This window comes from Strix uralensis, chromosome 27, assembly GCF_047716275.1.
Source record: "Strix uralensis isolate ZFMK-TIS-50842 chromosome 27, bStrUra1, whole genome shotgun sequence".
Classification (NCBI taxonomy): Eukaryota; Metazoa; Chordata; class Aves; order Strigiformes; family Strigidae; genus Strix; species Strix uralensis.
Window position 1 is genome coordinate 5629645 of NC_133998.1, and position 18001 is coordinate 5647645.

The window sequence follows — 18001 nt, forward strand, 5'->3', positions numbered from 1 at the left end:
TTTTTTTTTTTTTTTTTTTTTTTTGGCGGCCGGGATACAGCCTCGCACCAACGCAGGGTTGGGAGGGGACGGGAGGGGATGCCCACACAACACACCGCCCCAGCACAGCACCCCCAAACCCCTGCTCCTCCTTTCCTCCCCCCCGCCCCAAAAAAAAAAAAAAAATAGCTGCACACACCGAAACTTCGCTCCGGAGCCCCTTACCTCGGGCACCGGGCAGGGCAGTCGGTCCGACCGGCCCGGGGCTCTAAACCCCGGGGGTGGCTTTTGTGAGTTTGCCGGAGTTTCCCCGGGCTGTCCCCTTTTGTGCCCCATTGCCATCTAGAGGCCCTGATTAATTAATTTCACACCGGAGCTCGGGAGAAAAATTTTTCCCACAAAACAAGTGGCCGAAGAGATGTGAAACCCCTAAAGAAAAGGAGTCAACATCAAGTTCAACAGCATGCGGGAAAGGGCCTATTTCCATCACAATCGCGTCTGAGCGGGGGCCGGGCGGGGGGCGGCGGGCGGCGGCCCCCGCGCCCCCTCCGCGCGTTCCCAGGCTGGGAACAATCGCGCTCTGTTTGCCGCGCACATGCCGGCGTTTGGGCACGGAGCTGCCTTGGGATAACAGCGATAATGAGGGGGGGAAGGTTTGGGGGGAGAGGGGGGTGCTGGGGGAGTGATGGAGATGGGGGGGAGCCGGGGGGGGGGAGCGGGGGAGCGCGCACCTGGGGACTGGCCGGTCCCGACCTGTTGAGCCCCGGGCGGGAGCACCCGGTGGAGTTGGCGGGAAGAAGCGGGATGGGGGAGAGGGAACCGCCGGGCTCGGTGGGGTGCGGGGTGAGGGGGGGTCCCCAAAGTCAGGAGGGGCGGCCCCCAGGGTGGGGGGTGGGGGCGGACGACGACTTTTCCCCAAGTTTGGTGCTTCCCCCTCCCATCCCCCGGCCACGCGTTTTCCCACAGCCCCGCGGGGAGCGGGGGGTGTCTGTCCCGGGGGAGCGGGGGGTGCCTGTCCCGGGGGGGGGGGCGGGGGGGGGGGACGGGGGGACGGGGCCCGGGGTGGCCGAGGCGGTGGTGGACGTGTCCTGCAACCCAAGCAGCTCGGCTCCGCCGGGCATTGTCCCCACGGAGCCCGTGGCCATTGTTCCCGGCGCTGCGGGAGCTGGAGGGAGGGCAGCTTTCCACGCCTCGCCCCCCCGCCCCGTCCCCCCCCCGCCACCTCGCCCCCCCCCCCGCCACTCACACCGGGCTGCCGGGACCCGAAGCCCCTAATCCAGGGGAGGAGAGGGGGGGAGAGGGAAAAGGCAAAAAACACCCCACCCACCAGCCCCCCCCCCCCAAAATAATAATAATAATAATAAAAAAAAAGGCCCGGGTGGGGGAGGCGGGGGGTCCCCCCTCGCAGACTTCCTCCAAGTTGGGAGCAGCGGGAGGGGGAGCGGGGCGGCTGCCGGTGCCCGCACAGCCCTGCCCCTCCGGCGGGCAGTACCGGCAGCTGCCCGCTGCTGCCCGCTGCCCCGGCCCCGGGGAGTTCAGTGCGGGGCAGGGAGAGGGGGAAAAACCAGCGACGAAAAAAGGGAAGTGGGGGGGGATTATTTACCTCCCTCCGCACATCTGCATCCATTAATGACTTAGCGGGAGCCGAGAGCCGCCGGGACACCGGCAGCCTCCGGGGCGGGGGCTGGGGGGGACGCGGCACCGGGCAGGACGCGGAGCCCGGAGACATCCAGCCGATGCGGAGCGGGATGCGGAGCCCGGAGAGCGCTGCCGGGGCGGCGGGAAGCGGAGCCCCCCGCCATCACGTTGCCTTTACGTGGGGTTAAACAGATAACGGCTGCCCGGGGCTTTAACGCCGGGAGCCCCCCGACCGGGCCCGGGCAGCCCCGGCCCGCCGCTACCGGGCCCTCGGGGGTGGGGGGGAGTCGGGGGGGCGGATTCCGCCCAAACATCCATTTTGTCCCTTTTGGAAATGGAGATGGGAGAGAGGAGGAAAAAATGCGCTTTTTTTTTTTTTTTTTTTTTTTTTCCCCTGCTTTCTCCATATTTTACTACGTAAGGCATGACGTCCTCACGTCGGGAGCGGGATAGGTTAGCCCTGCGCTGGGGGGAATGCACCGGGCTGGGCGGGGGGGGGGCGCGGGGGCGGCTCTGGCAGCAGAACCTAAAAATAACGGGGATTTTATTATTTTTTAAAAAATAAATAATATTAATAATAATAATCCCGGTGACCCCGCGGATGCGGCCCCGCACGGGCAGCGGGAGGCAGGGCCGGATCCGGATCCCCCCGCTCCACCCCCCCGTGCCTCCGCCCGGGCCCGGGTACCGCGGGACCGTCCGGGCTCGGGGCACCCCACGGGGCGCGGAGGGAGCGGGGCCGGATCCGGAGGGGAGGAGAAGGTGCGGAGGGTGTTGGGGGGTCCCCCTGCCTCCCCCCCCCCCCCCCCCCCGGGGCTGGGGCAGAGGCTGCGGCAGGAGGCGGCGGGCGGGCAGAGTCACCCCGCTCCCCGGCCGGTGCAGGATTAGTCCGTGGAAATAAAGCAAAAATCGGCTATTTTTAAATTAAATCCAAAACAGCCCCCCCCCCCCCCCCCCCCGGGTGTTAACACCTCCAAGCTCTTGAAGCGGTCGGGAATGCAGCACCCCCCCCCGCCCCGCCTCCGCCGCCCCGGGATTTTCAGAGCGCGTTAAAAATCGGGGGCTGCAAAGGCGGCTTCGCGCAGCGCCCGGCGGGGTTTGTGCCCCAAATACTGCCCCCGGAGGGGGGACACACACACACACAAACCCCCTCCGACACCGACCGGGTGCGGGCCGAGGTTGGCTCCAGCCACCGGAGCGATGGCGGGGCGCGTCCCCCCCCGCGGAGACGGGACCGGGCCGGGGGCTGCCCCGGTACCGCCCCCCCCCAGCTCTGCCCGCCCCGGGCACGGGCAGCCCCCGGCCGGGGGGGGCCGCTGGCTCCGTGCTCTTGCCCTAATGAGCTTCGCTTATGTATTTCCCCCTCAACGAATATTTCTCCCGGCGGGGCTGGGGGGCGCCGGGACACGCTGTCCCGGCCCCCCACCGCCCGTCCCGTCCAACCGGGGCTTCACAGGGGCCCGGCCGGTCCCTCCCAACCCAGGCCGGGGCGGAGGGAGGTGGGTGGGGTGGGCAGCAGGAGGTCGGGCCTGCACATCGGACACCCCAAATCCTACCACCGACCCCGGAATAACCATCCACGGCGGCGGGGTGCGACCCCCACCCCCGGTGGCGATGCGACCCCCAGGCTGCCCAGCCCCGTCGCCGGGGCCTCTCCCGGTAAAAGGCTCTCGGGGCCGGGCCCGGCTCCTCCAACCGTCCGGTATCGGCGGGCCAGGTCCCGTGTCCCCACCCCCGCCTACGGTAACGGGGGTGGGGGGGGGGGTGGGGGGGGAGCGTATTTTGGCTTCCTGATAACGTTTTGATCAAAAATTCATTAAGAGGCGCTCGGCGCAGCGCCATGAATATTTCAGGGCTTTTGCAAAACAACAAAGTGGGTGTTTGGGGGAGGATACACCGCGGGGGGGGGGGAAGGAGGGGGGCGGCAGCCCCCGGTGCCCGGCTCGGTCCCGGTTTGCTGCAGTGGGGAGGCGAGGAGGGGCCGGGCACCCCCGTCCCCTCGGGGCCGGGGCAGCGGCCGCGCTCGCCCCCAGCCCGGGGCTCGTTGCCGCCCCGTTATAAGACGTGAAACGGCTCCGGGTAACCCGGGAGCGGAGACCGGTCCCCGGTCGGAGCGGGCGTCCCGTCCCGTCGGGGACACGCAACGCCCGGCCCTGGCTGAGCCCCGGGGCCACCGCGACAGCCCGGAGCCACCCCCGGGGCTGCTCCGCGGTCACGCGTGGCCGTGGAGCTCCGAGGGGCCGCACCTCCCCCGGCTCCTGCACCCCGGGACAGGCCCAGGGAGGGGGGGACAGAGCCGCCTGGGTGGGGGCAGCGGGGGGGACCCATCCCCACCCGGGTTGTCCTCTCGGTAACACCACGACCCCGAGGGACACGGACCATCAGCCCACACCACCCCCCCCCCGGGCTGGGATCCGACGACACGGGGCTGCTCCCCACGTCTCTGAGGAGGGGACGGGCCCCCCCAAAAAAACCAACCCTTCTGCCTTTCCCCCAGCGAGGCAGCACCGTGACTGCAAGGTCCACAGCCCCCCAAATCGGGGTGCAGAGCCCCGGCAGCACATCCCCCCCGCGGCAGAGGGAGGGGGACAGGCAGCGACCGGGAGACAAAGCCCCACCGGCTCTGTAGCCCCGAGCGCCGGAGCCCAGCACCCTCCCGGAGCAGCGCAGCCCCCCCGTCATGCTGGGCCTGCAGGTAACTGGGCTTTACTGGGGCAACTCCCTGGCCAGCTGGGAAGGGGACGAGGAGCCACAGAGGTGGGGAGGTGGCCCAGATCCCTCCACCGTGGACCAGGACCCCGAAGGATTGGGGGGGGGGGATGACACAGAGCAAACACAGATGCTCTGTCTCTTCCCAGTGTCATCCTGAGCCCTGCCCCCCCCCTCCCCCCCAAAGCTGGGGGTCCCTGGGTGCCACCTTTGGGTCCAGCGCAATGGGACATCCCACTGTCCCCGCTGCGCTGGGGGTCGCTCGGCAGGTTTGGGGGGGGGGGGGGAAGAGGCGAGAGGGCCATCCCTGCAGGACCAAAGCAGGGCTGGGGGCACCCCAGGGCACCCCCCCACCCCACCCCGGTTTAGGACCTGTCACAACGGGGTGTTATACTGGACCTGCAGGTAGCCGGGGGGGCGCACGGCTCCGGTCAGCTCCCGGGTCTCCCGCCGCTGCCCTCCGGGTCCCGCCGGCCGCTCCCGTGTCCCCGCGGTGGGATGCGGTGAGTGTCCCCGGCAGCCCCCAGCCCCTCCCGGGGGCTCACCTCACCCTGACATTTCCTGGCGCTCCTTCCATGCCAGCGGGTTGCCATAGCAAATCTAAATCTTACAAACAAAACGAGGAGAAAAGCCTTATTAGCATATATTCAAATGAGCCATGCAATAATGCAAACCATAAATCATGCAGTCATTGCTATTCAATCAGTGTCTCTTACCCCAGCCCCCACACTTTCACCGGGGGTCTCGCCTCCGCTTTCCACGCAGAAGCCCCTTCCCAGACCCAAGGGTCGCCCGGGGGGGGCCCTGCCAGCCGGGGGGGGCAGACCTGGGCCAAGGCCAGATCCAGCCCTGGGCTGCCGGGGCTCCGTCCAGCCCCTAATCCCGGCCGGTATTTGTGTCGCTCGCCGGGCTCTGTTAAACAGGGTAAACTCTTCCCAGGATTAATCTCCCGCCCATGTTTTAATCTCGGGGCTTGGCCACCAGTAACCCCCCCACCACCGGGAGGGGTCAAGTTCAGCGCTGGTGAGCAGCCGGTGCAGAGGGACCCCCCCCTCCCCACCCAATCCCAACCTGTGGGTGTCCAGGCAGTGGTGGAGACCCCCCCGCAAACCAGAGGTGTCCCCCCCATCCTCGCTCACCTCCCAGCAGCATGGCTGTGGCCATGGCCAGCACACCACAGGCCCCAGGGGATGCTCCCCCACCCCAAGGAGCAGCAAAAACCCCCAGTCCCAGCCCAGCCCAGTGCTAGAATAGATGCAGCTCAGCTGGGCCGGACCCACCCCCCCACTTAACCCCCCGCTTGCCCCCACCGATGCCGGTCTCAAGGGCACAGAGGGGGTTTTTCCTCCTCCCACCCGCTCCCAGCACCAGTCTGTGGCACTGAGACCCTACGGGCAGGTTTTTTGGGGTGTCCCAGGGAGCCGAGGGGTGGGAGCAGCACAGCTGGGCCCCAGGGACCTGGCCAGGGCTGGGGGTGACCCAGCTGTCACCCACCTTGCGGGTCGGTGACCCTGGAGGATGGGGGGGCACAGGGGACAGCAACGCAGAGCCAAAGGGGGTCAGGGCATGGGCCGCTTCTCCCCCTTGGGGACATTAATGACCTGCCACTCGTTAGCACCCCCGAGTCACGTTGCTTGACCCCAAGAAGCTCACGCCAGACACCCCAACACCCCCAGCTCTTTATTGATGAGACGATAATAAATAGAAAAGAGCCCTTGGGCCGGGGGAGCAGCACCCACCCACCCCACCCCTCCCCGGGTGCCTCCCTCCCTCCCTCTCGCCTGGCTGCGGGACACCAGCAACCCCCCCCCACCACGCCCGGGTCAGGTGCAGGATTGGGCAGGGGGGGTGCAGGGTTGGACCCGCTGCTGGTGCTCTCAGTCCTGCTGCCACCCCGTGGCACTTCTCCGGCATTCCCGCTCGCTGGGGACACGCAGGGACAGACGGACGGACAGACGGACATGTACAGTGTCCTCGCCCCTGGGGGGTCCTGGACTCGCAGAGGGTTGGGGGGGGGCGGGCAGAGCTGTAGGGAGTGGGGGGCCGGCGGTGTGTGTGGGGGGCACCAGGGTGGGGAGGGGGTTTGCCAGGAGCTGCAGCCCCAGGGTGGGGGTCCAGGACCCCATGGGAAGCCCTGCGGCACCACCGACCCCCCCGGCAGCATTGCAAAGGGCACGGTGGGGGGACTTCGTGGGGGTCCAAGGATGGGGGTGAAGCGGGGGGGGGGGAGCTCTCCCTCCAGGCTCGGCCCCCACCCCTGCACCCCGTCAGCCTCGCTATCTCTGCCAAGCGTCCATGGCCTGCGCCCGCCGCGTGGGGATGGGGGCCCGCTGCTCCTCCGCCAGCCGGGGGGGCCCCAGAGCGTAGGGGTACCCCTTGGCATAGTCATCCCGCGGCTGGAGGTCTCCGGGGCCTCGGGAGGCTTCGCTCAGGGAGGCCAGGCTGGCCAGGGGCGGTTGGGGGGTACCCGAGGGGCAGCCCAACCCTGGGGAGACCCGCTCCGACTTGATGCTGATGGCTGGGTGCTGCGGGGAGGCACCAGGGGCTGGGGGTGGCTCTTCAGTGGCGACGATCCGGCTGCTGACCCTGGGGTAAGAGGGGGGGAGGTGTGAGGCCGGGTCTCCCCGCATCACCTGCCGAGGCATGCGGGGTGGGGAGAGGCCGAGATCCACCCCCCCTCCTCCCTAGAGGGGCTGAGACCCCCCAAACTCATCTCACATACTAGCTCTGACCCAGCCGAGCACTGGGGCTGCCTGCCTGGTGTGTGACCAGGGGGAAAGGGGGGGGGGGACACGGGGACCAGGTCCCCTGGGAAAATACAGTCAGAAATAGGATTTGCCAACAGCGGTAGGTGGGGGGGTTACCGGAGTGACCCCGTGCGCCCCAGTTTTGGGGTGAAGCTGGACAGACCCCAGCACAGCAGGTAGGGGGGGCTGCACCTTGGGTGTTGGCAGCACCCATGGCTGGGAGGTGGCACCCATGGGTGCAGCAGCTCCCCACCCACAGGCTCATCCCCAAGCCACTCTACCCACCCCCCCGCCCCAGCCTCCATCCTTACCCCAGCGCTGCCATGTCCCGCGGGTGCTGCCACGCCGGGGGGCCGGGCTGCAGGAAGCTGGGGGGTGGCGGGGCCTCACCAGCCCCAAATTCTGCTGAGCAGGAGGCCAAGAGTGAGCAGGAGCCGGGAGGTGGGGGGGTGTCTGAAGCCGGGGGGGGGGTGGAGGGTCTGTGGGGCCAGGACTTACCCGCTTGGGCCGGGGTGAGGAAGGGGAAGCCGGTGAGGCCGTGGCTCGGGACGCCAGAGCTGCCCGGGGTGAGCACAGGGCTCAGGGTCTGCAGAGCGGGGTACAGCGGCCGCTGCAGGAAAGGGGGGTGTCCCCCATCAGGCTGTGTGGTGTCAACCCTCTGGGGGATCCCTGATGCAGCATCATCCCTCCTCTCCAGCCCCTCCCCATGCCCCCCAGCAAAGCCCTGGTGAGGAAGAGGAGGTGGGAGCGCATCGGAGGGGCTCCTTGCTGAATTTGGGGAGGGGACGTCCGCGTGGCCCCGGGGACACCGGGCACTGCAGCGAGCTGGAGGTGTGTGTGGGGCATCACCATCTGTCCTGCTGCCCCCTCCAGCGGTGTCACTGGTGGGGAGGGTGTCCCCAAGGCACTGACCCCCAGGGGGACCCCATGTCCAGGGGGGTCCCAATCCTCTGCCCAGGCAGCAGGGGCATCCCAGGGACTCAGAACCAGCCCAACCTGGGGGGCTACAGATTGAGGGGGGGGGCTTTGTCTCACATGCAGGGATCATTCCCAGTGATGGGACCACGCTGGGGCTGGGCCCCCGCGCTCTGGGAGAGCTGTCCCCACACGCCAGCCCAGACAGCAGGTAGGGCAGAGCCGGTGTCCCCCCACTCCCCATGGCACTCACCACCGCGCTGCCGCCGCTCCGGCCGCTCCCCAAATTGCCGTGGGCTTCGCCGCGCCGGCCCTCCCCCCCCAGGTACAGTGGCGGGGGGGTCTTGGTGGCCAGGGCTCGGTTCAGGCCACTGGCAGGGAAGAGGGGGTAGCCGATACCTGGACAGACAGAGGGACAGGAGGATGCACGGGGTGGCCCTGAGGGACGCGGGGTCCCAGGGGCTGTGGTGCTTTTGGGGATCCTCGTGGCTGCGGCCGGTGGCCCCGGTGCCCTCGTCGCCGCGGGCAGCTGTGCGTGCCGACACGGTGCCGCGCTCCAGCAAAGCCACTTCCTGCGCGAGGCCGTCGGCGCATCTGGGCTGTGGCGGCCACCCCCGGCCCGCAGCGGCCGCGTGCTGCGAGCGGAAACACTGCACGAAGCCCTTGGGCCAGCACGCTGCAAATTTCCCCCCCCACCCCATGGCCAGACCCTGCCATGGGGTGCACCCTCACCCCAGCCCCTCACGGAGTGGCTCTGACCTCCTGTGGGGGTGTCCAGCGTGTCCTGGGGCCACCACGTTGTCCCCATCCAGGGAGATGGGGATGCTGCACACTGTATCCTGCACCGGGAATATCGCCCGGACACCTCCCCCCCACCCCGTGCCACCTCCCACCCACCCGGGGGGTTTCCACTGGTCAAGCCAGAGCATCATTTTTTCCAGGTGCTTTTCAGCTGCGTGGCCCTGGGGGCACCCGTGTCCCCATCACCACCCCCCTGGGCAGGATGAGCCCCTCATGCCCAGCTCCGAGCTGTGGGCGCAGGGTGCCCAGGGTGCTGGGGCTGGCCGGGTGCTGGGTGGTGGCAGGGTGCAGGAAGCAGCTGGATGGAGGCAGAGGACGGTGTTTCCACAGCTGCAGCGGCGCTACCTGCCCACGCACCCGCCCCGGCCCCGCTCCCGGTAAGTCCCCGGGAGATGCTGTGAGAGGAGCTTTGCATGCGGTGCCTGGCTGGGAAAATCCCCGTGGGGCTGGTGAGGATGGGGTGCCCATGGCGGGGATGGGGTGCCCACGGCAGGGAAGAGGTGCCCACAGCAGGGATGAGGTGCCCACGGTGGGGACAGGGTGCCCATGGCAGGGATGGGGTGCCCATGGTGGGCACTAGGTGCCTGTAGCAAGGATGAGGTATCCATGGTGGGGACTGGGTGCCTGTGGCAGGGATGGGGTGTCCACAGCAGGGACGGGGTGCCCACAGTGGGGATGGGGTGCACATGGCAGAGATGAGGTGCCCACGGTGGGGACGGGGTGCACATGGCAGGGACAAGGTGCCCACAGTGGGGATGGGGTGCACATGGCAGAGATGAGGTGCCCACGGTGGGGACGGGGTGCACATGGCAGGGATGAGGTGCCCACAGTGGGGATGGGGTGCCCACGGCAGGGATGGGGTACCCACAGCAGGGATAGGGTGCCCACGATGGGGATGAGGTGCCCATGGCAGGGACGAGGTGCCCACAGAAGGGACAGGGTGCCCACAGCAGGGCCGGGGTGCCCACGGCAGGGACCTCCTCCCCCGCAGCCGGCTCCCTGCAGCACCTCTGGGCGACGGGTCTGAGCCTACCTGGGGGCAGCGGTCCCGGCGAGCGTCCCGGTGGCTTCGGTGCCGCCGGCTTGAAGGCGGGCGAGCGGCCCTGGCCCTGCGGGGAGCCGCTGGCACTGCCCAGGGATGTGTCGGTGGCCGGCGGGGAGCTGCCGTAGGCTGCCTCGGGCAGCGGTGCCGGGCTCTGCGGGCCGAAGTGGCGGTGAGGGACAAGGGAGGGGACGGGGACCCTCATCCCCAGCGCCGCGGGACGGCAGCAACTCACATAAAACCTGGGCCGTGCCACCGACAGGTCCACGCCCTCGCTCAGCCTTCGCGCCTTCTCCCCGGGATCCGGCCCCTCGTCCAGCTCCAGCTCGTGGCTCTCCAGCCCCAGCCCCTTGCGCTTCAGCGTCTGCGGGGAGCGGGGCGGTGAGTGGGGTCCCCCGCCCGGCCCGGCCCCCGGCCCCAGCCGCCCCCAGCCGTTACCTCGAGGATGTCGGAGTTGGTGCGGCTCTCGTGGGGTTCGCTGTACTCCGTGTACTTGAGCAGCACCTTGTCCATGTCGGTGCTGGCGTACTGGAAGAGGCGGTTGGTGCTGTTGAAGATGATGAGGGCGATCTCGCAGTCGCACAGGACGCTCAGCTCGTACGCCTTCTTCATCAGCCCGAACTTCCGCTTGGTGAAAGTCACCTGCAGAGCAGGGAAGGGGACAGGATGCTGCACCCAGGACCCCTGGATACGGCCCCAAACCCTCCTCCTGGCTCCCTAAACCCCCTCCGGCTCCGGAGGATCCGGCATTCCTGGGGAAGGTTGGAGCAGCGTGACTTTGCCTCCCTGCGTGGCCTCGTGGCTCCCCGTCCCCCTCGTCCCCACCTCGTCCCTGAGCGGCTCCTACCTGTCGGTTCCGCTGATCCAATATTCGGCTGATCTGTATTTTTTTCCGGCCCATTTTTGCTTCCTACACTTGAGGCGGGGCTGGAAGAGAGCAAGAAGCCCCTGAGCCCCGGCAGCCTGAGTGAGCATCCGCCCCAGCACCGCATGCGCCTCCTCACCCCTCCGGCCGCCCAAAAATAAGTTTTGCTGAAAAAAAACAAATTTTCAGAGGAAGTTTCAGCATTTTTTTTTTTTTTCAGCAAAGACAGTGGCAAAGTGAAAAATGAAAAATAAAATCGGCAAATTCTGCTGGGGTAGGGAGGGGCAAAATCCCCTTAACTCTGCCCAGCCGGTTCCACCACCCCGGCTCTGTCACCCCCACCCCACCCTGGCTCCGGGGACCCGAGCACCTGCGTGTGCCGGCCGGAAAGCCGCCGCGCCGCGCTGCCGGGGCCCTCGCCGGGAGCACGGGATCAGCCTTTGCATCCCCGAGCGCCTGCCCGAAGCCACGGGGTCTGCTCCCACCCTGCCCCTCGCACTGATGCTCTTCACCGGCGGGTCCGTCGGATGGGGAGGGCAGTTATAAAGGAGGCCGGGCTGGCTGCGGGGAGGGTCCGTAAAACAAAAGGGCTGTTTTTAGGTTCAAGGTTGTTTTTTTTTTTTTAAGTTTTTAAATTTTTTTTTTCTAAGCGAACAGACTAAATTTGACCTCCGCCATTCGCAGGTCAGGAAGTGGCTGTATGAGGAGACAGCAAAGCGAAACCACCCACCTCTTCAGGCCACGTGAGTCCGTGGTGGGAAGGGCGAGGGCTTGGGGGACTCTGCATCCCACCCCGGGTGCAGGGTGCCAGCACCCACCGCAGCCTGGCACTGGGCTGTGACACCCCCCCCGTGACATCCCCCTGCTGCCGCAGGGACCAAATTCTTGCTCCTCTTGCCGTCCCCCAGCACCAGTCACCCCAAAACCCCTCTGGGATGCCCTGCTGCCACCGCAGCCTGGTGCAGAGCCATGGGTGGCATCGAGGCGCTCCCAATGGGACCCCGCACCCAGCTTCTCCCCCCACCCAGTTCAGGTGCAGACCTGGCCCAGATGGGTCCCCCACCGTCCCCAAGCCATGGCCACAGGGCAAGAGCCGAGCTGGGAAGCTGGCAGGGCCGGGAGCTTGGTGCTGTGTCTCCTCAGGGACGCCAGCACCCCAGGAGCCCCCCAAATCCGGCCAGCAGCCCCCCCGCATCGCAGGGATGCACCCCAGGGGTGCGGGTTGGGGACCCGCCAGCCCTTTGCCCCCCCAATGCCCCAGCTTGTCCCGCTTCCCCCTCTCAAGCACGTTGCCATTTACCATCTTGCTCAGCTGCTATATTTAGCTGATCAAAACTAATTTTAATTTATGGAAGGAAATTGCGCTGCCGTTCCCACGGCCCCGCTGCCACCCTGTGTCCCGGGGCCCACGCACGACATGAAGGTACGGGGGGGTGCCAAGACCACCCCAGCCCCCCCCCGGAAAAAGCCAACGATTCCCTGGTGAAAAGGCAAAGGTTTTCCCAACGATTCCTGCTGCCCACGCGGGGCCAGGACCGCTCCTGCCCTCCCAGCACTGACACCTGCGGCACAGCATCGGGCCAGGGCACTCCCAGGGCGCTCTCGCCTGGCCACCCCCATCCCCACAATCTTTAATTTGGGGTGCAGAAACAGGGGCTGTTCCCCAGGGGGGCTTCTGGCTCGCAGCTGGGTTTGGCCCGTTTGGGTCAGGGGATGCTCACCCAGCCGCGAGCTCCCGCAATTGTTAAAGGCTCCAGGGTGCTGGGGACAGAAGGATGTGTCCCCCCATCTGTAGTGGGGACACGAAACGCTGCCAAGGGCCCCCTTGGCTGGGGCCACCCCCTCCCAGCTCCTCAGCTGCCACAGCACCCCGATGCCCTCCTCCAGCACCCCAGTTTCTAGCTGCGTGGGGAGCACAGAGGGAGATGGTCCCTACACTGGGTCTGGTCCTGCAAGTCCCCACCTGGCCCTGGCCGTGTTCCCGGCTCAGGGGACAGCGGCCACCCCCAGGGTGCCAGCACAGCTCTGAGCCCCGGGGGAGCCACATCTGTCCGTCTGTCCAGGCGGGGTGCTCCAGGAGCAGGGCCTGGGAGTACCAGCACCCACAGGATGATGCTGTGGGGGTCCTGGAGGGGTACTGGCACCCATAGGATGATGCTGCGGGGGTCCCAGTGGGGTACTGATACCCACAGGGAGATGCTGCAGCGGTCCTGGGGGGTACTGGTACCCATGGGGTAATGCTCTGGGGGTCCTGGAGGGTACCAGCACCCATGGGACAATGCTGCGGTGGTCCCAGGGTGGTACCAGCACCCATGGAGCGACACTGTGGGGGTCCTGAGGGGTACTGGCACCCATGGGATGATGCTGTGGGGGTGCTGGGGGGTATTGGCACCCATGGGACAATGCTGCGGGGGTCCCAGGGGGTTACCAGCACCCACAGGGCGTTGCTGCAGGGGCCCCAGCCCAGAATAGCAGGCGGGGGTGGGAGGCAAGAGGAAGCAGCAGCCACAGCGCCGTCAGGCCGGGGGAGCTGGGGACCCACCGCAGCCGGACTCCCGGCACGCTCACCGCCGGCCGGGCGCAGGGCGGCTCGTCCCCCCACCGGGGAAACCGTCAGAGGCCTCGTGCAACACACGGGGTGGTTTCATCAGCTGCCTCCCCACGCAGCTCGTTACAGCTCCGCTCCTCCCGGGGCTTCGCCTCGACCGCTCGGCCACCACAGGGGACACGCGGGGGGATACACACGCGTGGCCCCGGCCAGGCCACCAGCACCACGCCACGTGCCAGGGTCTTGCAGGGTGGGCGCAGGGTTCGGTCGGGGTGCGGGACAGAGGGGGGGATGCTCTCCAGAAGCGGGGTACAAGGTGTTACAGCCTCCAAACCGGAGGCCTCGGACACCGCAGTGTGGCGGGACACCGGCGCTCGGTTCCCCCCGGACGGGTGTTAAGGGCTGGGAGGGGAGGAGGGACTTTCACTCTGGATTTTAATTGCTGCGCTGGGCGATCAGGCAATCAGCAGCGTTACGGCTGCAGGTGATTATCACAGTCGGGGGTGACGGGCACAATGGGACGGCTCTGCCCGGCATTGCCACCTCCGTCCCGCTGTCCTGCAAGGTGGCATCGTCCAGCCTTGTCCCCGTGGCCGGGGATGGCATTGCGGGAGCAGCCTGGGAGCTGGTGTCCAGCGAGGGCTCGTGGCTGGGGACCCCTGAGCAGGAGGGAGCGGGGTTGGGGTGTCAGCCCTGGAGAAACCAGGTCCCACCTCGCACGAACGGCTCCTCGTTAGCGTTGTCGTGGTGGGGACTCACGACGGGGCCTGGCTGCAGGGATGACGCACCCTTCAGTGTCGTCATTACGAAGGCAGCCAACAAAACCCAGCACAAGCAAAGCTCTCGAGCCTTCAAAACCTTTTCAGAGAGGAGACGCTTTCCCCTGCCCGCGCCGGGCAGAGGCTCCCGTGCTGCCTGGCATCCCGCCGGCCTCCGCTCCCTCCCACGCGCGCTTATCTTTAGCCCGGGCTCTCTGCTCGCTCGCACGCACCGGGCTCGCTTCCACGCCCAGGCACAGCCCCTCGTCCCGCCATCCCTTTGCCAGCACCTTCAGCGAGGTGTCACCCCGACCCCTGAGCTGCAACGAGGTTTATAATTAACTCCCCGGATCCTGTACATCTTTAGGGGTCATTTGCATCACGCCGGAGCGTGTAAACTCCCCATCCCAGCTCCTAATTAGCGCGCTGAGACAAAGCGAACCCCTTGAGAGCGACGTGTTTTTCCGTGTGCCGCAGCCCCGGGATGCTCAGTGCGGTACTGGGGGGGTCCCGGTGCTGCTTTTGACACCTTTACACCCTTCTCCATCCCTGAATGATCCCAGAAATGTTAAATCCACCAAGTTTATCCTCAAGTCAAAGTGTGGGGGGGGGGGGTTAGGGGAGCACCCGGACCCTGCAGCAGCTTCTGTCCGAGCGCTCCCCTAATACTTCCAGGTCAGGGTCTCTGAGCTCCCCAGCGATTCATCCTCCCAGCTCTCCCATCCCCTTGGGACAAAGCAGCATCAACACAGAAACAGGGGATAAAGCCCTTTTCACCAAATTACGGGGATTTTGTTGCAAATCTGAAAGCTGGGAGTGGCTGGGTAGAAATGGAGTGGGAAGAGGGTGGCCAGCAAGTCCCTGCTGTCGGTGTTCGGCAGCTTCCAAAAAGTGTTTAGTTGGAGAAAAACAATGATTAAAGTGGGAGAAAGAGTTTCCATCCCCTTTTTTACAGGGAGAAGCAGCAAGCTTGGCCGGGAGGGGAAAATCTGAGCCAGGAGCAGCGAAATCCCAGGAGAGGGCAGCCCAGATGCTGCATCGCAGGGACCGGGAGGGCAATGGGGCTTGAAACGGGGCTTTATGGACCAGCCGTCTTGGAGGGACTCGTGGTGCTGGGACCACCGGGGGCCACATCCACCCCTGGCCGGTGCTGCCCTGCTCCCAGCTGGGGACAGGGCCCCAGCTCTCACCAGCCCCCAGGAACGGCAGCGCTGGGGCCTTGCAGAGCGAGCAGCATCCCGAGCCCGGCGCAGGGAAACGTCAAAGTTGAGCAGGGTTTCTGCGGGGGGTTGACAGGCCCTTCTGCTTTTTATAGGTTGTTTAAACAACTAACCAGTATAAACCAGAGCGGGGCTGGCGGCGCGGAAAGGGGAGCAGGGAGGGCAGGAGGAGCCTGCTGGGAAGCAGGGGAAAGGAGAGCCTGGTGGGGACAAGGTGCCGTGGGGACACCGAGGGCACGTCAGGGGACAAGGGGGGTTGCCTCCGCTAACAGCCTTCCCCCATTTCATAAGCAGCACCCCAACACCCAGCAAGATCCCTGGGGGCAATTATAATTAATTATAATTCAACTATCTACCCCCATCGCAGCACGGGGCCTGGCCGTGGCACATCCCTGTGCCCCTCCAGAGCCAAATCCAAGCTTGGGCTGGGCTCGGGGGGGATGCAGCCACCATCCAGCCCCGGCTCCAGGCCCCTCGGGGTGACATAGACCGAAAGTCCCACCAGCACCCAGCACCCAGCACTGGCGCGGGCTGGTGCCGTGGGGCGAAGCGTGGCGATGGGCGGAGGCTTTTCGGTTCCAGAATGACTGTGTGAAAGGAAGAAGGATTGAAACGTCCCTGAAAAATGAGGCAGCTCTCGCCCTTGGGAAGAGGGACGGACACACGGACCCCCTCCAGCACCCAGACCACCTTTTTTGCTCCGTGTCGCCAATGCTGCTGGCAGCAGCTAAGGGAAGAAACATGCTGTTCCCACGGGGCTGGGCCACCCCATGCTGCAGCTGGGCATTAATAGGGGAAATGATGCTCATTTGCTGCTGGAGGGTTCGCTGGGGGCAGCCAGAAGTTGCTGACAGCTGGCCTGAGCCCATCCCCGTGGCGTTAGGGCTGCATGGCTCACAAACCTGGCCTGTTCCTGCCAATCCTGCTGTAATTCTTGGGAAGAGGAGGGAAATCCAAAGGTCTTAAATACACAAATTCCCCTCCCGATCCTTCTGGGCAGCCCCATGGCAGCGCAGCCTGTCAGATCTTCAGCCCCCTCACTGCCAGGACGCTTCTCCCGGGTGTCAGCAGGAACCCCCGTCCCCCTGCACCACCTAAAGTTTCCCAAACCCGTTTTCCTTTCCCGCTGCTGCGCCGGCCGGCCCTCAGCACCAGCGTATCATCAACGCCCTAGGCTCGGAGGGGAGTGGGAACATTTGACATCCTAAACCAAACCCGCGGCCTCCATCTACATCCCAAATCCCCCTCCCCGAGCTGCACAGGTCTCCCCCCCAATGTCACCCACGTGTGACGTGTCCCGCTGGCAGCCAGCGACGTGGAAAAGCGCCAGGATCCGGCTCCCCGGCCGCGTTGCCCACGCTCCCTTCCCAACCGGTACCCGATGCCCCAAGGGACGTGTGTGGAGCGAAGGGGCACGGCCCGTCACCTCCCCGGCGCAGTTCCCTGCTTTCCAGCTCTCCCACTGTTAATTCATCCCCAGCGAAACCCCAGAGCCAGCAGCTCCGGGAAACTTTTTCTCATTAAAAGAGTAAAACCCCAGGGACGGGGACTCGCTGGCGATCAGCTGCAGCGGGCAGGAGGATCCGGCAGAGGATCCACCTCGCTCTGCCTGCGGGGACATGGGATGGAGGGAGACCCACGTGCACTGGGACACGCTGGAGATGCCACATGCTGGCCAGAGTCACGGCCGGGTCACGTCCCCACCCGGGAGCGGCAAGGAAGCGCCTGCTCCGAGCTGCCAGGCCACTGTGACACCTCAGCGAAGCTTCGGTGGCATCAGGCCCTGGCCCTGCACCGGGTTGTCCCGGTGCTGCGTCACCAGCACCGTTACAACTTACTCCACGTCGAGCCAACAGCCCCGCCGTGCCGTGCCTCAGTTTCCCCTCCCCGCCGTGGGCTCAGTCCCAGCAGCCGAATGCCTCGGCGGGCCCGGGGGTGGCGGGGAGGCGGCCGGCGGGGGCCGGGGCAGGGCGGCTGCCATCCAGGCTGCACTTTTGGGTTAAACCCGGGCGTTCCTCCCTGCACAGACACGAGTAAAAATAACCGCCCCGAGCGCGGCGCAAACCACAGGCTTTTTATAGCCCGCCATCCCTAGACGGCGGGGCGGGGGACGGGGCTCCGCCGTGCCCAGGGCAGCCCGCGGGGCGCCGGTCCCGCCGCACCGGCACCTCCCCGGGCCGGCACCGCTCCCCCAACCCGTGCGCCCCGACGGGGCGGCCGGTTGGATGCATGGGGCCGCCCGACGCGGAGGGGAGCCTCGGGGAGAGGGGGAGAAGGGAGGGTGTGGGGGTGCGCAGCCGCCACTGCTTCCCCCCCCCATTCCGCCTCCTCACCTCCTCCCCGGTACCGGTGACAGCGGAGCGTGGCCGCGGCCCGGGACCCCCGCGCCCACCCCCCGGACACACACCTGGACACCGGCTCTTCCTCCTCGGTAACTCCCCGCCGGCTCGGCCGCCGGTTCCCGGCGCTGCAGCGGAACCGGCCCGGCCCCGGTGCGGCCCCGCCGCCGTCCGGTCCCGGTCCCGGTGCCAGTCCGGTGCCGGTACGTGTCCCCGGAGCCGCGCGCTGCCCGCCGCCTGCCCGAGCCGCGCCGGCACCATTTGCATAGTCCCGCCCTCCCCGCCGAAAGATTTGCATCTCATTATCGGGCTCGCTCGCCATTGGCGGTCGCCGCAGGGCTGGTTTGCATAGCCCCGCCTCTGCCGGGAAGAGGGGCGGGGTGGAGGTGAAGGGCGGGGACAAGTGGGGAGATTGCGGGGCTGGGGGAGGAGGTTGGGGG

General features: G+C 66.9%; 1 protein-coding gene across 1 annotated transcript; it reads right to left on the minus strand.

Moving 5' to 3' along the window:
* Positions 1-6602: 6602 nt before the first annotated feature.
* Positions 6603-17752, minus strand: MEF2B (myocyte enhancer factor 2B). Its single transcript, XM_074851811.1, has 9 exons — positions 17630-17752; positions 10679-10758; positions 10270-10473; positions 10067-10195; positions 9823-9985; positions 8242-8387; positions 7572-7683; positions 7385-7478; positions 6603-6912 (listed from the first exon to the last, which is right to left on the minus strand). The coding sequence occupies exons 2-9, from the start codon at positions 10730-10732 to the stop codon at positions 6603-6605; spliced, it is 1212 nt and encodes a 403-aa protein (XP_074707912.1). The 5' UTR covers positions 10733-10758; positions 17630-17752.
* Between the last annotated feature and the right edge of the window lie 249 nt (positions 17753-18001).

Bases quoted from the DNA above. Each gene is read 5' to 3' on its own strand.
- MEF2B (XM_074851811.1), bottom strand. From the start codon at position 10,732: ATGGGCCGGAAAAAAATACAGATCAGCCGAATATTGGATCAGCGGAAC. The intron at 7,684-8,241 runs GTGAGTGCCATG...CCTTTCCTGCAG, and splicing joins GGAGCGGCGGCAGCGCGGTG to CGGCCGCTGTACCCCGCTCT. The intron at 7,479-7,571 runs GTAAGTCCTGGC...CCTCCTGCTCAG, and splicing joins CCTCACCCCGGCCCAAGCGG to CAGAATTTGGGGCTGGTGAG.